General features: G+C 38.3%; 1 protein-coding gene across 2 annotated transcripts; it reads right to left on the reverse strand.

Annotated features, from left to right (window-relative positions):
* Window positions 1-1,603: 1,603 nt before the first annotated feature.
* On the reverse strand, window positions 1,604-22,800 carry LOC101863104 (cryptochrome DASH). Of its 2 annotated transcripts, XM_005098285.3 has the most exons (14): window positions 22,676-22,800; window positions 22,152-22,380; window positions 20,379-20,551; window positions 17,460-17,559; window positions 16,278-16,396; window positions 15,803-15,951; window positions 14,900-15,062; window positions 14,038-14,207; window positions 13,638-13,697; window positions 10,776-10,858; window positions 10,323-10,397; window positions 9,574-9,693; window positions 5,956-6,129; window positions 1,604-5,497 (listed from the first exon to the last, which is right to left on the reverse strand). In XM_005098285.3, exons 2-14 carry the CDS (start codon window positions 22,227-22,229, stop codon window positions 5,345-5,347), a joined length of 1,617 nt encoding a protein of 538 aa, XP_005098342.1. In that variant the 5' UTR covers window positions 22,230-22,380; window positions 22,676-22,800; the 3' UTR covers window positions 1,604-5,344. The 2 variants fall into 2 exon arrangements, with proteins under 2 accessions (XP_005098342.1, XP_005098341.1); XM_005098284.3 differs by having other exon boundaries at window positions 22,152-22,800.
* Window positions 22,801-23,439: the final 639 nt, after the last annotated feature.

The following is a 23,439-nucleotide window of genomic DNA, read 5'->3' on the forward strand; positions in this document are numbered from 1 at the left end:
TCATGAAAACAGATAGAAAAGGATGCTCAGGACAGGCTTCGCTGGAGTAATGCTGTTGATGGCCTGTGCTCCACTGGGAGTTTAAAAGGGCAAGAGAGAGAGAGAGAAATAAAAGGCCATGTAGACCGTTTTATAGTTTTTGCCTCAACTTAACATAAAAACATACTGAGATCCGAAAATTTTTACACGTTTTTATTCATCCTCGACAGTACATGGAGGGAGACCCTTCAGATGTTCAAATAACTTAGGTTCAAAATGAAAATTAAACTACTGAAAAACAGTGCTCCAACTCTCACATATAATATATTGTTCAGTGAGAAAAATTAGGCCAACAATGAACAAAATGGAAACAATTTGTTACACATAGTGATAATATAACATTTCTTCAAGTCAATAATATCCAATGTATCACCAACTTTGAAAAAGTGTGACTAAACTACATGTATTGTCCCTTTAATAATTTCAAATCATGATTCAATCTAATACGGGGTGCCCGCTACGGACGGGATCGGCCGATCACCTGACTCGATCACCTCAAAAACAAACGTGTTAGTTTTCAGTTTCAGGCGCGATCGAGTCGGGCGATCGGCCCGATCCAGCTGTAGTGGGCACCCCGTATAAAGAGTCATTTAACCCCTTCATGACATGTGACTTAACCTGTATGACATAAATTGCTTCACTGAGAGACCTTATGATGCACATCTGATATTAAAATCAGCTGATTTTGACTATTCCCAGGACCTCCTGATGTAAGACATAAGGCATATACTAATTGTTGTACAGCGCCATTGTCAGTAACTGTAGCCTGAAATAGTTTTAGTTTAGTTTTAATAAGGTTTTACCGTGCTCGCAACTTCTGCATAAGAGCCTGAAATAGACTTCAGATTTGAAATCTAGGATGTCTAAAATACAAGAGTTACCTACAACTATTTTCTTTTAGGGGATGTTAGGGCCAACTTAGCCTCCTTGTTTCCTTCATGTTGGGAGCTTACAGATGTTAACAATTTCCACAGCACCCTAGAACAATAACAATTTCCACAGTACCCTACAACAGCTGGAGTATGTATTAGGAGTGCTGTGAACAGTTTCACACACACCAAAAAATATATTGGATGCAACTGCTACCAGATAATCATGGGAAATTATAGATTTAAGCTGAAAAAAAAAAGTCAAGTTTTATGTCAAGTTCAGTTTCATTAAATGGCTTTTCCTGTTATTTTGGCCTATTTTCTGATTTTCGACCTTGACAGTAGGCATATTTTGCATTTTGCTGTCCCCGTCATTTTATGCAAGAAAAATTCTAAAATTATGCAAACTGAGTCCAAAAATGTGAAAATATGCCATTCTGTTAATTTTAACAAAGAATGATAAAGGAAAATAATCAGAAATTATGCAAAAAAATTATCAAATTTTGCTAAATTAAGCGGGGTGCATAAAACCATGGGGACAGATTTTGCAAACTTCAACAATCACCCAAAATAGCTCTTAAGCTTTTTGGCCTGGATTGTCGAAACAGGCATGTCCAGCTTTGAAAGAAACTTTGCATCACAAAGGAGTTAACAGGTACTAAACAGAATGGTCAACCATAAAAGAAAAGAATACATTTTCAGCACCATCAATTTATTGCTTGACACACTATCACAAAAAAGCATCCATATCGGATCAAAGCTAGTAAAAATAAACACTAATATCAAAATTGATGCACATTCCAGATGAGATGTAATGGGCTCGCACAAAAAATATATTGAGGAACACAGCAGCAGGCAAAATTTAGGAATTAAGTAAAGTGTTTAAATGGAATTATGTACAGAACTCAAAATTTAACTGGAAACCAGGAAACTGGCTGCATTTTATAAATTCTAAGGAGGATAATGTCAATGAAACAGGGTAAAATACTTAGGACAATAACCTCTGAAAAAAAAAATTTTTTTAACTGATAGGCCCTCTCCAAAGACATGAACAATAAATCAGTGAATAAAGTCAATATATGGATCACCACAGAGTTCAATAATCCAGAGAATGACAAGGAAGAGGTCACAACATAAGTCAAACATACAAGAATGGAAACATTTTTAAAAACAGGATTTATAGACTAGTAGTAGTGATATCTACCTGTACAAATTTATCAGAGATTATAAGTCATTGATATATATATATCACAAAATACCCGTAAAATCTGAGATGCATAGCATAAACTTAGCACAAACCTTAATTAACAAAAGAATTCCCACATTACAAATTCACCAAGCTTTTGCAATTTGTCTAGATGCTGGCAATCCTTCTAGTAAGACAGCCGCAGTCAGCCCAGTACTTTTTCATACAGAATCATCAGACACACATCTACACAACAGCTTAAATCTAAAACCTAACTATTTTGGGGTGTAAGAGTGTGTAGTTTGTAAGTGAGGCGATGCAAGACAGAGAGTTAGATAAGATGAGGAAAGACTTGTTAGAAGAATTTTCTACAGAGTCCAGTGCCCTAAGATCTCTTTCGTCGGCCGAGCTTGTCTGAACCTGGGAACTACAATGGCCATAGCTGAGTTCAACATGGGTTCCAAGGCGAGACACCTCCTTTTCAAGCACCTTGGCTTGATGTCAGGTGAAGTAACGAAGAAAAGTGGAGCTAGGAGAGACAAAACACGCCTCAGAAAGGCTGAAAATTATAAACTGAAGCAGCGTCTTGCTCAAGCTGCTGAAGATGAAGTTTTAAAGCGGAAAGAAGGGGTTATGTATGGGGCAGGGGAATTTGATCATTAATTTGTTGATAGGGATGTTATTTGGCATCTATCACTTGCATTTTGTATTGAAAAATGAATTTTTAAAGAAATTTGTAGCCTTTCTGAAATTTTTTGCCAACTTTTGTTGGGGGGTATGTTTCCTGATTTAGAATGAGCACAAGAACTGATTATTTTAGTGATTTGTTTTATTATATTATGATAGAGAATTGAATTATGAACATTGTATTACACTTGAAATTTGAATGAAAACTGACTGAGTTACACAAAATTTTTAGAACTCGAAACTTTAAAATGGAATTTCTCAAAATGCACGTTTTGTCACACCCTCTTTGCACATTTTCTCATTTTTTGATGGAACTGTTAATAATATCCTTCTGAAATTTGGCATGCTTATTCTCATTATATTGCTCTGTGAAATTTTGAAGAGATAATCAATAATTTCTGTTGGTATTTAGTTTTATGGTCAACCTTGCAAATGGGTGGTGTCGATCTTATGGACCAAGCGTCCAAGTACTATTCAACATTAAGGAGCTCATTCACGTGGTGGAGGAAACTGGCTTTCTTTTTGACTGATCTGGCAGCCACAAATGTGTACATTCTGTTTCGAAAGTTCGGGAAAAAACCAGTACCTCACGACCAAGCCATGGTGAAACTAGTGACCCACCTGATTGTCCAAGGCAATGACATTCAAACTGAAGTCAGGAAAAAGGTTGGCCGTCCCAGTCTTGCCCCCACTCCCAAGAACCGCGGCTCACGCCACGTCACTTCTGTGACAGGATTCCTGCACAGCAGGGGGCGAAGCGTAAAAACCTTATGCAGGATTGCGTCATTCGTAATCCTCACTTTAAACAAAGGGTCAATTTCAAGCGAAAACAAAGACGATTTTGGTGCCCAGACTGTGCTGTCCCCACGTGCATGCCAAGAGGCTTCAGACTCTATCACACAGAGCTGGACTACTACAAGGCCTATCAACTTGAGATTGAGGCTGAGCAACAGCAGCAGCACTAAGTCAGCTGACATTTTCTTTGGACGCAATCAGCTACCCTGTACATAGTCAGTGACTTTGTGAATTCACTGACCGCACATCACATGGCAGAACATCTCCAGTGGTGCCAGCACAGAGTGAGGTGGCCCCGTGCAGTTCGGAGAACCACTTTGGACATACTACTTCACAATACAATCAAATCACTCGCTCTTGCTTTGGCAAGCACTGAAATTACAATTGATGAAGGACCAGCATCGACCCTTACTTGATTTGAAGGGAAACACTTTCCATCTTACTGCCCTACAGATCGGAATACCAAAGCGTATAGAAACTGCAAACTTTGTTACGAAGCTGCCATCAAAGCAGGCTCCACGACAAAAGAACTCCATAACAAACGGAAACAAACCATGTTCTGGTGCCACAAATGTTAGGTTGCCCTGTGTCTGGAGCCTTGCTTTGAGCATTATCATACCAAAAAAGACTACCTGAAGGACTAAAGCAAGTATTGCTTTCTTTGTACAGTGTAAATAGTTTTATCTTGTTCCCTTTGGGAAGTTATGTTCGAAAATGTTTTTTTTGGTTAATCAATATGATGAGCATACAAGCATACAATGAGTATAAAATGAACAATGAGCACTATTGGATTTTACTAATGGACCCAGGAGTATAAAAGAATGATACCTGAATAAAAAGAACTACTGGTACATAAAATACCAATTTGGGTGAGTAGAAAGCACTGTTTGTCTCATTATATGTTATCTTATGCTTACTAAAACTGTTTTTGTTTTCTGTTGTTGGCCACGTTTTTGTCATTGCTATGGTTATGTGTTCATTTGCATAATTGACTAATTGACCATAAAAGTAGTTTTTACTAACCTTCTGATACACATATATCAATGAAACATTTATCTTTGACAATAATTACTACTCAAACAGTCATACGGTTTCTGGGAATTTCTATAGTTTTATATAGATGGTTACAGGGAATATTAAGGGTGTTGGCACTACGGTTTGAAAGAGTTAAAAAATTTCAGTTTTAAAATTGAGTGTCAGGTTTCTTTTTTGAAGGGTATATTATATTACACCGAGCATGCCAAAATTGTACTATAACACTATGAGCATGCTCTTTACAACTGTGAATTGCTGAAGAGTGACTGGCTTGGCTGATATGCATGCCCATATTACTACTCCAATCCTGACAAAACATCTTTAAAATAAAAAAACAATCATCAACAGCTTACAGGTAAGTCTCAATTGTTTCCACAATTAAATGGTTTTAAAAAAGGACTCATATAAAGGCTGCCATTATATTGATCAAACTGAAATCAAGCTTCATAGTTTAGAACACACTAATCCGGTTTACAGTCAAGGAACAGTATCACACAGAAACTAAGAATGAAAATGAAAAGAACAAAAATACAGACCACAGCACCTTTCCTTCCAGGACCTGAACAATGAAATGGGGATTATATTCCTCTGAGAGGTAACAATCCAGAATGACTTTTGTATGCTGAAGCTATCAATAATTATAATAAGAACTTCAAAACGCAGAAAAGAAAAAGACTGTACTCAGAAGCCTTTCAATACCAGTTTTCCTCCGATACTTCACAATAGGAGAATCTCAGTGTGGCTTGCTACTGCTGAAATAGAAATCCAGACCTCTCTTCTGTCCTGCCTGCTGTGACTGATGACCCTGACCCCTATGTGAACCCTTATTTTGACCTCTTCCTCTTGCTGACCCTGGTCCTTTATCTCTTCCACCTCCACTCGATCCCTGCAAAAGAGAGCATGTCAATACAGAATTATGAGAAGTACAATGACACATTAACAGTAATTTAGTTCTAGGACAAATGCAAGACGGATAGACTGAAATAAGCCACAAAGTAGGACCTACCAGTGGCGCCCTTCGATCACCCTAAAGGAATAATGATCCCATTTTGAAGTAAATTGAATACAAGTAATAAGATCAAGAATGCTGAAAAATGCAGACGCATTAATGCACCGAGGGGGGGGGGGTGTTACTGCACAAAACCCAATCACACTGATACAGTCAGTATAAATATTTGACTTTCAGTTAACATCTTCATTAAAGATTAGTTAGCCAATCAAATATATGTTATGTGAAGGAATGGAAATATCCAGCCCCTGGGTGGTATTCAATCAATTGCCTTTGTTTGTACATGTACATTGTATTTAACAATTATTTGTTAAAAACAGACCAATTAAACTCACTGGTCTGTTGACATGTCTACTCCACTCTGGCGCCTTCACCAATGGGAGAGGATAGGTCTGACCCAAACTGACGTCCCCACTCTCCAGCACGGCGGGGCTTAAGGTCCAGACACAATGCACACTTCCTGTCTTGATGCCTGCCAGCTCCGGGACCCACAGTCTCACATAATCACCCTGAACAAGAAGGATAGCAGTCCACCCATATTCATCAGTTTACAAAACGAAAAAGCATTGAACTATGCATTCATAATAAGGTCGGGCACAGATAAAACAAAACACCAAAAATTCTGAGACACAGATAACCCATACAATTTACAATTCCTTGACTGATATCTCTTTATTTTTCGTTATCGGTTAAACCAGAATTATGGATGTTTCGAACACAATTATCAACTCCTGGCATATGTGGGTTATCCATGTCCAACTGTATGTAGAGGAAAAGAGTTAAGTTTGAGGTAACTGAATTGTCTGCAAAACACAAATGACTAAGCAATCTGAAGAAAGAAGAGCTTCAAAACAATAAACTTTGTCTCTTCACTATTTCAGTAGGCTACTGTTCAAGTGAGTGTCCAAATCTTGCCTTATTGAAGGGCCTTTCTGTGATAAACCACTGCTTGCCATAGAATCTGAGCTTTTCTAGTAGGCAGTTCAATGAAAAATTCAAAGTTGTTAGATTTAGATGAAAATAGGCTCAAATGAAAGGTCCTGCCACACTGATCACAGTACTTTTTAAAATTTTGTCAATATCTGTATTGGTTGAGAAGTTATGGGATTTTTTCTACTTTATTTTTCGCTAAAAAATCTGGTCCTTTTTTGCACTGCATTTTGCGACTAAAGGAGGACAAAAATCGACCAAAATGTACATAACTTCGCAACCTGTAAAGGTATCTTCATGTTTTTTGCATCAAATTAAAGGTTATTATGTGTACTTTCATATGAAAGAAACAGAAAGAACTTTGTCTCATAAATCTCTTTAACATGGTATGAAGATTAAGAGCGGGGTCACTTTTCATGTGTCCGAAAAAGGAGGAATTTGAAAATAAGCAATGATATTTCAACAAGGAATAGTCCAAAGTGTGCGTGTCATGTATCATTTTGATTATCTTATTCAAACCATTTTTAAAAGAGAATATAAGAAGAGGAAGACAAAATTTCAAACTGCACTAGAAAAGGAGAAAAGAACAAATTGAGGTAAAAATCAAGGACGAAAAAAATATTTGATTGAAAATCACATAAGAGGCCTACTAGACCGTAAATGCTATTCCAAGTAACTTTCATTGTGACCAGACAGTTGTGTGAACATAAAACTAGTAGTGATGAACAGTTTGAGGAAAGAAGGGAAGAATTTGAGGGTGGCGTCGGTGGCCTAGTGATTAGGCTCTCGGACTCGCAACCGTAAGGTCGTGGGTTCGAATCCCGTCAGGGACCCGACGTTGTGTCCTTGGGAAAGGCACTTTACACGAATTTTCCTCACTTCACCCAGGTGGGAATGGGTACCCGGCTATAGACAGCGAAAGATCTTGTCAGTTTGTTAGTGTTTGAGCGCTTAATCGGCTGCTTAGACTGTATGCTTCCTGGGAAGCTGAGAATGTTTCAGAGTGTTCTATGGTCTGCTGGGGTAATAATATAGTGTAAAGCGCATAGAGCCTGCTGTTGAGCGGGGATATGCGCTATACAAATGCTATCTATTATTATTGTGGCGTCGGTGGCCTAGTGGTTAGGCTCTCGGACTCGCAACCGTAAGGTCGTGGGTTCGAATCCCGTCAGGGACCCGACGTTGTGTCCTTGGGAAAGGCACTTTACACGAATTTTCCTCACTTCACCCAGGTGGGAAATGGGTACCCGGCTATAGACAGCGAAAGATCTTGTCAGTTTGTTAGTGTTTGAGCGCTTAATCGGCTGCTTGCACTGTATGCTTCCTGGGAAGCTGAGAATGTTTCAGAGTGTTCTATGGTCTGCTGGGGTAATAATATAGTGTAAAGCGCATAGAGCCTGCTGTTGAGCGGGGATATGCGCTATACAAATGCTATCTATTATTATTGTGGCGTCGGTGGCCTAGTGGTTAGGCTCTCGGACTCGCAACCGTAAGGTCGTGGGTTCGAATCCCGTCAGGGACCCGACGTTGTGTCCTTGGGAAAGGCACTTTACACGAATTTTCCTCACTTCACCCAGGTGGGAAATGGGTACCCGGCTATAGACAGCGAAAGATCTTGTCAGTTTGTTAGTGTTTGAGCGCTTAATCGGCTGCTTGCACTGTATGCTTCCCGGGAAGCTGAGAATGTTTCGGAGTGTTCTATGGTCTGCTGGGGTAATAATATAGTGTAAAGCGCATAGAGCCTGCTGTTGAGCCGGGATTTGCGCTATACAAATGCTATCTATTATTATTATTATTAATTTTCTAAAGATAAATCAACTACGAGTGACGAAGACTATAAATGATAAAGCAGAGACTTGGGCCAACGAAACTTGAGAAAAAGCTAGCATATAAAATCAAAGACTAAAACTAAGAATGTAAGACTTTAGTAACAGTTAACTGCACAATATACATGATACATAATAAGTGCAACTGTGGGCCAAAAGAATCAAAATTATTTTCTAAATTGTCTCTAGAAAATCTAGAATCTAATAAAAATAAATCTTCTCAAAGTCAAAATCACTGTGCACAGACCTTGGCAAAAGAAAACAAGTGTTAAACATATTTGTGAACAGATATACCATGGGTACGCTCCAATGATCTCCTGTTCAGTAAAGATTGAAAATATTAAATAGAAAAAAAACCAACTACACCTAGGACTACGATTACTACGAAGGCGAAAAGTGCGATGCGGCAAAGACCCAGAACTAAAGGTGGGCAAAATCCGGATACCTTATCCAGATAACCGGATAATTCTCAATGAAACATCCGAATTCAGACTCTTAACTCTCTTTCCTGACCCGTTTGCCGAAGTGGGTGCACATATTAGTGTTGAAGTGATGCTAACCCATTTGTCAAAGTCGTTCTGATCCATTTGCTGAAGCGGTTCATAACATTTGGCTTTGCCGAAGAGGTGCACTAACATGTTATCCGGATTGTGCTAAAGCGACTCATTGCCCAGCCCCGGCACGCCGATGCTGCCCATAGAAAAACAACTTTCACTATCAAGTGCACTGGCTCTAGTCGCCGTTAGACAGGGCTAAATACAGCCATTCTAGGCTTATTTTAAAGATAAAGAATATTTCTAACTGCCAGAAAAGTTACAAAACTGCCTGGCGAGTGGGGAAAAAGATATAAAACGTTGAAACTTGGCTTAAATTCAAATCAAAATATTTCTGGCTCTACGAGTCGGATCTGCCAAAGGAAGACGCCATTTTGTAGATGATTTTAAAATCTTCAAAAAGATGTATCAGAAGTATTAGCTATTACTATTTAATGAAACAAAAATCGTGATTTTCTGAGGTCACCAAATCACCGACGCAATCCGCCGCTCACAGTTTTCTACGGGCGGCGAGGAGCCGATTTCGCCGCGAGCCAATCTCGTTCACTGAACTGCCTATTTCTAGGGAGTTAACAAAAGCACCAAAAAGTGTGGATGCAATTGATTAATTAAATGACAACAAAGTTTTTCTGCTGAGACTAACCTCTGCATCATAATCCAAGCCCTGCTTTACAACATTAAACTTTCTGTTTTCCCGAGGATCGTTTCCAATCCCAGCACTGTACAACCAGTTTCCATAGTTGCTGCACACATCATGGTCAATCTGTTAGGAATCAATCAATGAATATAACCATAAGAAGTTCTAATGGTGACTCAAGAGCAAAACATATTCTACTCCACGACATTCTAGCAAAGACTAAAAATTCACAATTGTTGAAAATAATTAATTGGAAAAAAGATTCTGACACAACCAGAAAAATTCTTGCTCCACATTGAACTTTTCACTTTGCACACCTTACCAAGTCCCGTTTAACCACATTAGAACAACACAATATGTTTAAATATTTTTTAACAAGAATATTTATCGCACAAAATAATAACCAATAATTATATTCAAAGTAATCTGTAGTAGTCATAAGAGACATTGCTTTAAGCATGGCAAAAGCAGCCCACAACTCAGCTATGTCAGAACTAACCCACGACCCAAACCAAGAGACCTTGGTTTCCTTTGTCCAACATGTTGGACAAAACCCAAGATATATCAGTCCAACATTTAGCCTTTGATACCATACAGCAAAACCATGTTTTCCCTATCTACAGCATGTTTCAAACAAAGGTAAAATGTCTGCGGCTTTTCAAAAATTGGTCAGCATTGCTGGTCTCATGGGATTCATTTCAAAATTTTCGGTGGATCTTGCATGGGTGGGTCAACCTAATGAGTGAATAACTCACCAGCATAGACTCAAACCATTCTGCTCCTAATCTCCAATCAAGGTGGAGATCTTTTGTCAAAAAACTGGCAACATTCTGAAAGACAGGTAGGCATACTAACATGTAAAGTAAACCCGATTTAAAGTCTTAAGAATGACTACATTTTCATTGGAAACACTGAAAAGAATCCCACAACTTTTTGTTTTGATCCGGTTAAGAAAAATACACTAACACAATTACAGCTATTTTCAGTGCTAGGAATGAAACAAAACTGAAAGACAAAAAAAAACACCAAAAAAAAAAAACAGAGGGAGAATAAAGAAGTAGGACTTATCAGTAGCACCCTTTAACCACCCGCGAATCAGGACTCATGTACATCAGTGTATGTATTAGCAATATCGCGAATTTCTGTTTTGAGGGTTTTATATTACATACATCACGACATCTTTTTTAACTGCATGACGGGAGACTGACCTGGCGTCCTCTGTTTGACATGAACCCAGTAGCCATGAGTTCCCTCATGTTGGCATCAACATATGGCACTCCTGTCCTTCCCTCTGAAACAAGCAAACATCACCATCTCGTTAATATAATATGTATTAAATTCATCATCAGGATGGTGTAAAAACTTGATTCAATAGCTACTCCACAATAAACACAATTTAGACCTCTGTGACCTTTAAGTTCCACTTGTAGAACATAGTCACCATGAAAAACTTTTCATTTATTTAATTCAGTCTCTTCTTGTAAGATAAGATGAAAATATATCTCTCCAGATGATGGCACATTGGTTCAGTTTAGTTTAGTTTAGTAAGAGTTTTAAGATGCTTGCAACTGCATAAGGCATAAGGTTATACGAGTGCGCGAAGCACAGGTTGGTTGCATTCACAGCAAGGTTTGATTTTGGTCAATACTTTGATTAGATGGTAAAAATTTGTGGAAAAATTCTTAGTTTTAAAACAACATTTAAAATTTAAAAATCAAATTACAGTATTCAAAATTTATTTTAAAGAATGACCTTTATAAAATCGAGTATTCTGTTGGGATCCAACGACGGAGAAAAGGTCTTGCAATTTTTTTCATTTAAAATATTTCCTTCGGGTCTCTCCAAAGTCTGGACAGTCTGTTAACATAAGATGTGTCTAATGGTAAAATCTGTGTCACATCCAACACAGAACGGTTTCTCATCTCCCTGAAGGAGGTATTTAAGTGTCAAGGACGGGTGTATCATGCATAATCGAGTAAAAATGACTTCGTCTCTTCATGAGAGGCTCGAAGGTTTTCGTGGACCCAATTTGGGCATGATGTTGTGAAGTTTATTGTTAATTTGTTTCTCCAAATGGTTTGAAGTTTCACCACACACACACACATGAGCATGGAGTGCACGCATGCAGGCTCACACACCAATATACAGTCAAACCTGTGTAAGAGGGCCACCCATTGTCAAGGAGAAAAGTGACAGTATAAGACAGGTGGCCGTCTTAGGCAGGACTGATCAAGATGAAGAAAACAAACCATTCCCATCTGAGGTCCCAATAGAAAGTAGCCGCATTTTTGTTGTTTTTGTTGTTGTTGGTTTGCATTTTGTTTGTAATTTTTATTTTGTTGCTGATTTTGCGCAAGGGTGACAATAAAACGAAATGTATCAGACAAGGAAGACCGAGTGCCAGGTTAGAACAAACACATGGGTCTCCACCACTCGGAGAACGAGTGACGCTTCTGTCACAAGTTCATGTTGACGTCCTTTGTTATTTTGCTACAGACTGGGTAAACAGTGACCACTTATCTCACTTACGATTTGTGTTTTAGTTCTGGGCGGGGCTTATGGGTTATGAGGGATCACATGCTTACCCTACCAGCAGCTGAAAATTGGTAGCTATTGGTCAACAGTGGGAGGGGCCTACGCAACATGATCAGTTGGAGGGACTACCTAACAACAACGACAGGTGATTGAATTATGACGGCTCGCCCACAACGCCAGGGGCCAATGCACAATTTATGACAAAATGTAATGGAGTCACTAAGGTGGCCGTCTTAGACAGGTGTTATTGCTAAGTGTGATAGGGGTTGTGTGTTGAAATATGGTGGCCGTAGCCGCGTTGGACAGGTGCCCGTTTTACACAGTTAAATTATATAGAAAAAACGCAAGGGGGGAAATGGAAAGTGGCCGTTTGTACAGGCGGCCGTCAGGGCAGGTTTGACTGTATATAGACATTCTCTCACACATACTCTCTTCAATACACTTCTGTAAACACACACACATATATACAGTGGAATCCTCTTATAACGAGAAGGAGGGGACCGGTGCAAAATGTCCGTTAAAGCAGGATTCTCGTTAGAAGGGATGCCGTAATAAATTCAACGGAAATAATAAAGTAGGCCTAATCTATGAGTTTGGTGTTCTGTTCAACATGACCCCTAGGTCTAACTTGATAAAAAATCGAATCAGGTTTCTTTCTTTAGTGCTAGTGATGTTGACAGCTCGGCGTTGGCGATCAAAAAGAAAGGGCTCTAGGGTAACTAGCCCGCTGTGTTGTTCCCCACCCCATCACACCCTGTGGTGCGTTCCGTCTGCTTGGGCACGTCACACATTCGCTCCATACATCACAGCATTGTGACCTCTCCATCCCCGCATCGGAGAAGTGAGAGGCATGGTAGGCCTAGATAATCTAGACTAGGCTGGCCTATCACTCGATGCGTTTTGCTTGTCTGCGCATGCCACACCCTCTCCACTCATTCGCTCCGGCCTTCATTGTTGGCACACGTGAGCTCCACCATTTTTTGTTTTCCTTGATCACCAAAAGTTATTCAACAGGCAAGGTTAAATATATATTATGTATAACGGGCCTGTGCGTTGTGCACAGCAGCAGCAATATTCCGCTATAACCGACTCGCATGTTCGTCTGATTGCGCTATAGCAGTATTTTATTTACAAAGATAAAGAAGGAAAAAAATGGGGTTTTAGAATAGTGCCTTTATAACAGACTTCTCGTTATTTCAGGACTCGATATAAGTGGACTCCACTGTAGTATGCTTGCTCTCACAGACAGACTATCACCTGCATAAAATATATGAACAATTATAATGAACGACAGTACTAGAAAATGAAGCGATCACCTTGTCAAGACATGCATTACTGAAAAAGAGACATAGTACTTTCACAGACAAAAAATTATAAGACTCTTGCAAGAATTTGAAAACCAAAAAAGAATTTAAAAACAAAAGAACCAATAGAATACAAGTAATGTCATTATTTATGTTCCATATCATGTTGTAGGGGGTGTGTATCTGATCATATAACATACAACGAAGGAAAACAAAAAGAGAATCACTGACCTTGCCAAGCCTTGAATTGTTCCTTGTTAACTTTCCATTCAACCCTGTCCCCTTTAATGCCTGTCAAAAAGAAAGAAGACTACCATAATATTATGTATTTACAGTTCTTATGCCACTGAGAAACTCTTCCAAAATTCAAATAAATCTCAATGACATTTGTTGCTGACCCTTGTAGTTATCTGTACAATAATTTTCTTATATTCAATTAGGTAACAAAGGAAGTGCATTTAACATAATGAAGAGGCAAGCAAAAGCTTTTCACCATTATTGAACATACAAATTTTCTTGGCAAATGTGTATCATGTAATGATCCAGACACTATCACCAGTCTCAAACCTATCAGTAGACTCACTGATGGTAGACAACTGGAAATAACAACAAAATGAAAAGCAACTCCTACCTCCTGAGTGAAACAATTTATTCCCATACTTGAGCCCGACAAATCTGAAGTAGTCACGCCAGATGAGTTCGAAGATAACCCAGTACGTAGACTGGTTGGAAGTTCTTTCTTTTTCATACTTTTTGATCTCCCAGTAAATTTTTCGAGGAGACAGACAACCATGAGCCAACCTGGAAAAGTCATTAGAAGCATTCTCAACTTGGAGCCATATAATAAAGCAATAAGAAAAAGATGAAGCAAAAAAGACAGAAAGTAAAAATTATACAAAAAACTGAAACAGAAAAATAATATACCATGCTCACAGCAAAAACTGAATACTGAATAACTTTGAATACCATGTTACAAAATAATTGCTCAAAGTAAAATCAAACTGTGGCATTGAAGTGTTGAATTTACATTATCATAAAAGCTAGATGGTAAAATTTTTGGAAAAACTTTCAATCACATTATATCACTATCAGGAGCTTATACTAAAATATAAGAACTCTCCATTATTATTGAAACACAAAATTTTCATGAATCTAAAGAATCAGATGACCTGTCAAGATCACAGAAATAAAGCTGAAATCTCATTAAAGTTAACAAAACAGACACATACTTTCACTCTTACAAACACAATCGAAGACCAGAATGTCACCCCGGGACTAAATCTTTGACAGTAATTAGACTGCACTCATACTAGTTTAACCAAAGTTAAACTCAACTGAAAATTGATGCTCACTATTTTTACTGAACTCAACTCTAATGAAAGAAAAAAAGAAAAAGTAAAACCTAGTAATTCAGTCTGAGATTGCAGATAATACTGAAAACAAAGCAGATATTAAATAGACAATAAGAGCAGTGAAAGTTACAGGGTTCATACCAGGGAGAGAACTTAGTAGAGTAATCAGAACCAATCATGCCATTTCTTGTCTCTTTGTAAGTGCTGACATTGTCAGTTCCCCATAAGTAGCTGTGCAATCTTTCCAAAGCAGTCGTTTCTCCACCCAGGAAAGGAAAAGCTGCTCTGGAGTCTTTTTCTGGCTCTACGAATGAGAAGCATAAAATCATTTCATTGGGTGCTGATATTACAATGAACTGTTCACATATACATTTTAAATGTCAATTCTGCTATGATAGATCCTTTCATTTAACACTAACACAATGTTTGCCTGAACTGACTGATGCCCCCCCCCTCCAACAAATAAAAATTCCCATTCAAATTTGTTAATTTATAAAATAAAACAGCAAAAAGCAGTTTAAAATAGGTTATGAGCCAAGCAAAGAACTACCTTGTTCGCAAAACCACTTATGAAGCTCTCCACTTCCAGTCCCCACATAAAGGCCCAATTGATTCGAAATGAAGAATTTATGTTCCCATTTCCATAGAATCAAGCAAATCAAAAAAGAATCTATAAATCGTGCCTTAAAAATAATCAAGCCATAATCTGTGACCAGGTACAGACACAATAATAAGCAGATATGTTCCCATTCTTTGAAGTTTTACTAAAGCATTGAACATTGTGGCCAAGGACTGAGCAATGCATATTTGGCCCCAAAACAGGCCTTCACCTGGACAGCATTCTATTTAAGTCCAGGTTTGTCATGAGAACATGAATTATTTGAAGACTTGGCAAGATGATTTTTATGAAGCCACGCCATTAAAACAAAATTGTAAAAGGGTAATCATTCATCAACTGTGATTTTGAACCAAAAATGAAACTTATCTTTACAAAAGACAGAAAAAAAATCTTTGAAGGAGATGAATTTCTCAAGACTTTCTCACCTGAGACACCCAAGTCCTCATAGGAGGGAAGACTTCCTACTTCAATACCCTCTGGTAATGGTTTCAGAGCATCTGGGACATGGACACACTTGCGGATGGTTGTATTATCTTCCACTTTCTTCCTGAACTGTGTATAAACATCTGGAAGACTAATAAGCAAAGCATAACAACTATTACAACTTTTGTCATTTAATCAACAACATTACAAATTAACCAACAACATGAGTGTATAAAATCAATGAAAGGATCAAATCAAATGAGAGTACAAGTGTTTTTGTTTTTTTTCAGAACTAATGTTGTTTTACTTCTGCCAATAACCTTCTCGGATACAACGCTGTGATGGAAAAGATGGGATTCAGTTCTCTATCATTTCAGAAGGGTTTCCATTTTGGTTTATGTCGCACTTCATAATGTCACTGAATTTCAGTTGTATGGCAACATCCACATAAAAAGAATAATGGGAATCTTTCCTCACCGTATGGGTTGAAAAGGCAAGTCCTCAACATGGTACAGCGTATGGCCCCAGGTGGTGTTCACTGGTACATTCACGTGAGCTTCAATTGCTTTTTCAACTTTCACTTCTTCTTCCATGACCTTGAAAAGAAACGCAATCAGTTTTAAAGAAATTAATTTTACAAATGGACATCAGTAATCATCGAATCATAAAATCTATATTAATTAACTCACTAAATCTGGATCCCACACTTGTAGCAAGAGAGTCTCCCTTACCTTGAATTTGGTTAACGCAGCATCTGCAGGATCAGCACTATTTTTTTCTCCAACATAATCAAAAAAGCTGCGGGAACAGCGCTGAACACAACTTCACACCATCACCTTATTTCACTTGTTTTACCAGAATTTAGGTTTTGACTAATCACATGCGCAGAGGGGTTCCCAACAGAGCTCGTGACAGTGTAATGTTGTAAGCAATGTGGTATTGAGCCCTTTTTCAGCCCCGATAGCAGAGGTGCAAATTTCTAATTTTTTTGCAATACACACTTGTAGACACTGCATACTTTTACTGTTGGAATTATATACATTTACAACGACAAAAAAGATATAAAGAAGAAACGAATACTGTTTCTACAGCTTATCAGCATTCTACTATCTATGCCATCACTCCTCGGTAAAACATCTTTAAGCAATGTGAAATTAACCCTTTTATTTCCAGTTCCCTAAAAATTTGCCTAACCCAATACATTGAAAATGAATTTAGCATTGAAGTCAACATACCATTTTCACATTTGCATGAAAATTTAATTTGAGATTAATGCATTAGGATCTAACAACAAATTTTTCAATAATACCTTCAAGCCACATTCTCAGAAAAAACAGACCATTATCAAGTGAGTCAATTATGAAACAGAACCTGATTGAATAGGCAGAGAAAGGGCAATCGTATTTACAAGGCTAACTAGATCTAAGACCACTAAAGGAACTGAATAAATCTGCTTATGGATTATATCCTAAGCAAATATATTGAGCTATGGCATGAAAAATGGAAACAAATACCAAAGAAATGAGATAGAAAAATGTTAATTAATTACTATAATTTGTGCAAGTTATAGGCCTACGGATAGCAAAAGAGAACCTAATACTAAAGAATAAAGTAAATGAGCATAACCAAACGAAATATTTTTTTATAATTTCAACGAACCTCTTTCTGAAACACCACAGCAGCATCTCTTGTCACGTTCAAGGTTCTTAATAGGTCAGGTATCACCTCTTCTGGCTTTCCTTTCCTGATAACAAGGTCACTGAAATACAAGAAATACATTAACCATTAAAAAAGAAAGTAACAACATTTTTTTTAAATCTGGTAAATAATTTTATCAAGTCATTCCCAGCTATGGAAATCATATTCCTTGACAACCTATAGTCTATTCTCTTTATCTTATGTAAAGCTCATTTTTTACAGAATATTTGTATAAAAACAAGACCAACTCATTGTCACAGTAGTCACCACTAAAAGCATAAAAGACAGATTGGGTGGCAGGTTGAAGAAATCACCACTTACATGAATTTATTTAGCTAAAACTATCTAACCAGCCAGTTGCCTGTACAAGCTAACCAAATTATAAACTATTTAAAATATAATAATAATAAATAATAAATTGCATTTATATAGCGCATTTCCACAAAGAAGTGCTCAATGCGCTGTACAATAATACAAAGAACATATGAAGTGCACAGCTCCTCTCTCTCTCTGTCTCTCTCTCTCTGTCTCTCTCTCTCTCTGTCTCTGTCTCTGTCTCTGTCTCTGTCTCTCTCTCTCTCTCTCTCCAGTACATCCTTGAGTAAAGACAATCCCACAAAGCTTACCCAGACACATTCGCACACATTGATGAATTCACACAGTCATAAATTCTTACAGAACATAAGAGCATGAATAAACGATACTGAGAGAACATAATAGATACTGAGAGAACATAATAATATTGGTATTGGGAATGTCGGAAATTACAGATTGAAGCTGGACTGAAACAAATGCGTTTTAAGTGCTGATTTAAATTTTGATAAAGTGGTGGACTCCCGTAGATGAGCTGGTAAAGCGTTCCACAAGGAGGGGGCGTGGTGTGAAAAAGCTCTCCCTCCGAGTCTCTGACTTTTACTTTAGACAGGTCTTAAAAATCTTTTCTTAAAGGCCGAGATGGTATGTATTCGATGACCATGTCACAAAGATATGATGGTGCAATGTTGTTGACGTACTTAAAACAAAGAACAATTATTTTGTACTGAATTCGTGCTTTCACCGGGAGCCAATGTAGTTGAACTAGCATTGGTGTTATATGCTCTTTGAGAGATTTCTTTAAAATTATGCGAGCAGCTTGGTTCTGGAGTCGCTGTAATCTATTTAACGTTTCAGTGGGAAGGTTTCCAAACAAAGAATTGCAGTAGTCTAGGCGTGAAAGGACAAAAGAAGAGATGAGGGTTTTGATGGAATCAACACTAAGATATGTTGACATTTGTCCTATTCTGCGTAGTTCTAGATAAAATACCTTACATAGATGGTTTATATGATGGTGCATGGAGAGTTTGCAGTCAAAATAAACGCCTAGATTTTTCGCTTTATCTGTGAAAAAGATGTTATCATTCCCAATACATATATGGTCAAAATTACAAAGCAATATCCCTGGTTTGGCATTGAAAAACAGAACTTCGGTCTTATCATCATTCCTTTTAAGTCTGTTTGATATCATCCATTTTTTTACCTCCACAATACATTGTTCCATGCTGGTAACTAGACAATTGAAATTTGTTGGTAAAACAGACTTGTTCAGTTGAGTGTCATCCGCGTACATGTGGTAGTTAACGTCGTGCTTCCTAATTATTGAACCTAAGGGCTTTGTATATAGTGTGTATTAAAGTGGTCCGAGCACGGACCCTTGGGGCACGCCAAATTGCAAGCTGAAAATGGATGACATTTCACCATTTACAAGTATAGACTGCGTACGATTAAACATATAGGACTCAAACCATTCAAGAACACTCCGAGATAAGCCGAAGCTATGGCCTAACCTCCTTATCAAAATTGAATGATCGATGGTATCAAATGCAGCACTTAGATCGAGTAAGGCAAGAACAGACACTTTGCCATCGTCTGCTTCACAAAGGATGTCATTCTGAACTTTTAAAAGTGCAGTCTCTGTGTTATGAAACGCTCGTAGGCCGACTGATAACATTCTACAAGATTATTTACTTCAAGATGTGCTCTTAATTGAGATTGAACAACTTTTTCTAAAATTTTAGACAAAAATGGTAGGTTAGAGACCGGCCTATAGTTCTTAAACTCATTAGGGGATAATGACTGTTTCTTTAGTAGAGGTGTTATGACTGCGTGCTTAAAACACGAAGGCACTGTTCCTGAAAGGAGAGAATCATTGATAATAGCTGTTACAACATCAATAACAACGTCAAGATGGTTGACTTATAAAGGTGTCGGGATAGGGTCAAGGCAGCAGGACTTCGGTGGTGATGACATTATGATCTCTTTCACTGTGTCCTGAGAGACAGGTTTAAAATTACATAGGAGGTCCCCGTGGAACTCTTCGAATTCAGGTGCAGATGAACCGTGTTTATCTAATGTGTCTCTTATAGTGGCAATTTTTTCCGCAAGGAATGTTCCAAAGTTATTTGCTAGCTCTCCTGTGGGAGAAGCACAGGGAATAGAAGCAGATTTAGATTTTCCAGAAAGTGACTTTTGGATGTTTTTGACTTTGATATCATGTTATTGTAAAAGGAACGTTTCGCTACGATTATGAGTTCTTTAACTTTTCTGTGAATAGTCTATACATGTCCCTGTGCACGGTGTTGCATCAATATTCAATTTCTTTATCCTTTTAAATCTGTCCAGAGATAACAACGAGCCACAAAAATTAATAATAGTACAGAAAGAGAAAATTAACATCCATGCAGCATCCTTTGCAATAGGATTTTTTTTTTTTTTTTTTTTTTGGGGGGGGGGCACAATTAAGTGGACCACAGTTAACTTTACAACAATATCATAAATTATATGATTTATTATGAGCATTAATTATGAAAAATAACAAAAGTTCAAACCACAACCATTCATTACCTTCCGCGTGACTTGAGATTCTTTTGCAAGTCCTTCACACTGTCCAATAAGAAGCTGAGACGATGATTACCAGTTTTCGGAAATCCGAAATGATATGTGCCACTGTAATGACGAGGATCGAAGCAATACAAAGGCAAAAGACGAGTACCTTTCTGATTTGCTAAAAGCAGGGCCTGGAATATAAAAAAACCCAACAAATATCAGAAACCAGTTCAGTTCCATGTCCCTTCTACTCTTATTTGTTCTCCCTCCAGTCAAACTCTGGCATATTATATTCATCATACATCAATAATCAACAAATCAACAGGAAAGTTAACTTGTGAATCAACTAGACTGGAGTGAGAGACCATACCAGATGCTATTACCAAAGTCTTCTTTCAACTGTAGCCTAAATCATAATAAATGGTGGCAGTCTATCAGACACGAATTGCAATGCACTACTTAAGACCATCATTGAACAATCTAAGGTCAATCGTTATTTTCACTCATGCACACAGAGGCACTGCTTTTGGTAGGCATGCAACGGCCTTATTTTTTGCTGCAATTCAGATGGCCACTTAAAATTAACTGTCGCAGGGCAATTATTTTCAATAAAATTAAAAACCTAATAACAAAATATCAAATTATGGGGAAAGGAAGTGTCTATTCTTACCGATTGACCTTTCACCGTGTGTGAGACTTGCCAGCATTGGCAATTCTCACCCGGTGTGAAACAAAACATATGTTTTTCCTTACGAAGTGACTGTTTCTCAGAACGTTCGGGAAAATAAACTTCAACTCTATTTCTCCGAACAGTTTCCGTTCTCGAGATTTTTTTGGTTATTTGTGAGATTTAGGCGTCATCTTTCATTCAGCCATTCTGCGAGGACTGGGAAGAAGTATTTGTTGCATCAAATTCAATTTCTAGAGCTGGAAATTTTAAAATGTCTGATATTCAGATACTTCAGTTGTGGTCGAAGCAACGTTCCAGGACTATACTTCATTTGAAAATACCTTCAAAAGGTACTGCGAAAAAACAAGACTGATCGACCTTGGCAGTAACCTATTTTGCATTTAGTCATCCAGCAAAAAATAAAATACACTTCACGTAAAAAAAAATCCCTCCACGCTACCCCCACACCCTGTTCACACCTTAGTCCAACACACACACAGACACGCACACACACACCCACACACACTCACAGGCCACTACATTCGCAATTATTATCAACAAATCTCGAGAATAGAAACCGTTTGGAGAAATAGAGCCAGCCTTTTCCTAATTTCAGAATACTGCCCATCGGTGTTGATGATCAAAATGACAAAAACAAAGGAAAAAAATAATGTTATAGCAAAAAAGTAAACTAATTTGATAGTCTACAAAGATGCTACGTCGCCATTTTGTTTTGCCCGGAAGTTCTCGCTAGCCTATCTCTCTCTCTCTCGAATCCCTATATCTCTTTCTCTCCCTCTCTCCCCCCCCCCTTTCTCTCACACTGCCCGCAGACAAAAATTTCATGCTTTCAACACAAGCACGCTGGAACGTTTGTTTACACTGGTACAACGTATCATGATCAACGCAAACCAGGCGAGAATAGCCAACTCGCCCTCTCACCCGGAGTGATCGGCCTGAGCCGATGCAGAAAGCGGAGAACGCACACTGGGTGAGAATAGCCAGAAGATTTGCTTCTACTCACCCCGGGTGAGAGGCCTCACAACTGTGCTTTTCTCACAGAGTATGGCTATGGTCATATGCCATATGGGGAAAACATTATTGTTACTAATGTTACTCACCTCATTATCGTGAACACGCAGATCATTTCGAAACAGGTAGATTACAGTGTTCACTGGTGAGCTTGAGAAGGAAGACATTTTTGGCTCTCCGCTTTGTAACTTTGCAACTTTTTCAGGTCGATGATGCTTTGATTTCAGTCTTGTGGAGTAGTCTCTGCAACTCTTTCTTTCAACAACTGGAGTTGAAGAAATCGATGCACTGACACCAATGGGAGTCTTTATCAAGCATCTACAAAAAGTGAAACTATGGTCAATACCTGTGAAGCGTAAAACAGAGAGCATACAAATGTTCACTTTCATGGAATCCTGGAACTTAACTCGCTTCTAGACTTTCAAATTGGGAGTCTAGACTAGCAGCGTCTTTTACCTCTCCTCCACTTCAACTTCAGACTCAGCAGGTGTTCAGCGGCAGTGGCTGCTCAACCAAAGTCAAAGCATGAAAAATAAAAACGTTTCTTGATTTTAAACTTATTTGCTTATTCCTCCTAACTAGAAGTTGTGGTTACCATATGACTTTCAGCTACCTCAAAGACTAGGCTTAGAATGCACGCCAAATGTTGATGTCGTGAAGCACGCTGCAGAGGTTCCACTATTATACAACAAATTGCACTGTTACAAAATACTTTGCCAGGGGAAACCACTCTGACATTGGTTACGTTTTGTTTACGTTTGAAAGGGGTCAAAGGACGAGGCCAAGTTAGCTCAGGTCACAATGGCTCAGGTCAAGGAGTTTATTTTGAACTCCTTGGCTCAGGTCCTAATAATGGTGGTCATAATTATTATGGTACATTTTTTTCCGTTTGTTTGGTTTGTTTGTTTTTTGTTTGTTTATTTTTGCTTTTTGGGGGGAGAAGGGGGTGGGGGTGGAGATCAGGTATTATGTACGCTACAGCGTGCTTTAATTTCTCATTTGTTATTTTTAATCGCATCACAATAGCTACAGTTTTAAAAGTACCTTTCATCCCCCTCATTTTCGGGACTCCCCACTTTCCAATACAACGCACGTCGGTGTCAATATAATACACATTTGCTCCGACCCGGTTGGTGTATAGATCTAGATCTAGATCTAGTATTTTAAAAAAAACAAAACAAGGATAATAGGTGACTCTGGCACACTGGGTATCAACAGGTCATTGGCCTGGGAAGAATTCCTTTTGCTCAGAAATAACAGCTTACTTGTATTATTCACTCCAGCTGTTCACCGCCCCCTCCCCCTCCCCCCTCTCTCTCACACGCACACACACAGACACACACATACACACACACACCCGCAAATGTACACACACAC

Source organism: Aplysia californica, unplaced genomic scaffold (assembly GCF_000002075.1).
Source record: "Aplysia californica isolate F4 #8 unplaced genomic scaffold, AplCal3.0 scaffold00178, whole genome shotgun sequence".
Lineage (NCBI taxonomy): Eukaryota > Metazoa > Mollusca > Gastropoda > Aplysiida > Aplysiidae > Aplysia > Aplysia californica.

What these genes read in the sequence shown, in the direction of transcription:
- LOC101863104 (XM_005098284.3), bottom strand. Translation starts at nt 22,451, where the DNA reads ATGAAAGTGAACATTTGTATGCTCTCTGTTTTACGCTTCACAGGTATT. An exon ending in TTGCCTTTTCAACCCATACG is followed by an intron (nt 15,952 to 16,277) that starts GTGAGGAAAGAT and finishes TTTGCTTATTAG; the next exon opens with TCTTCCAGATGTTTATACAC. An exon ending in GTAGACATGTCAACAGACCA is followed by an intron (nt 5,498 to 5,955) that starts GTGAGTTTAATT and finishes TCTCTTTTGCAG; the next exon opens with GGATCGAGTGGAGGTGGAAG.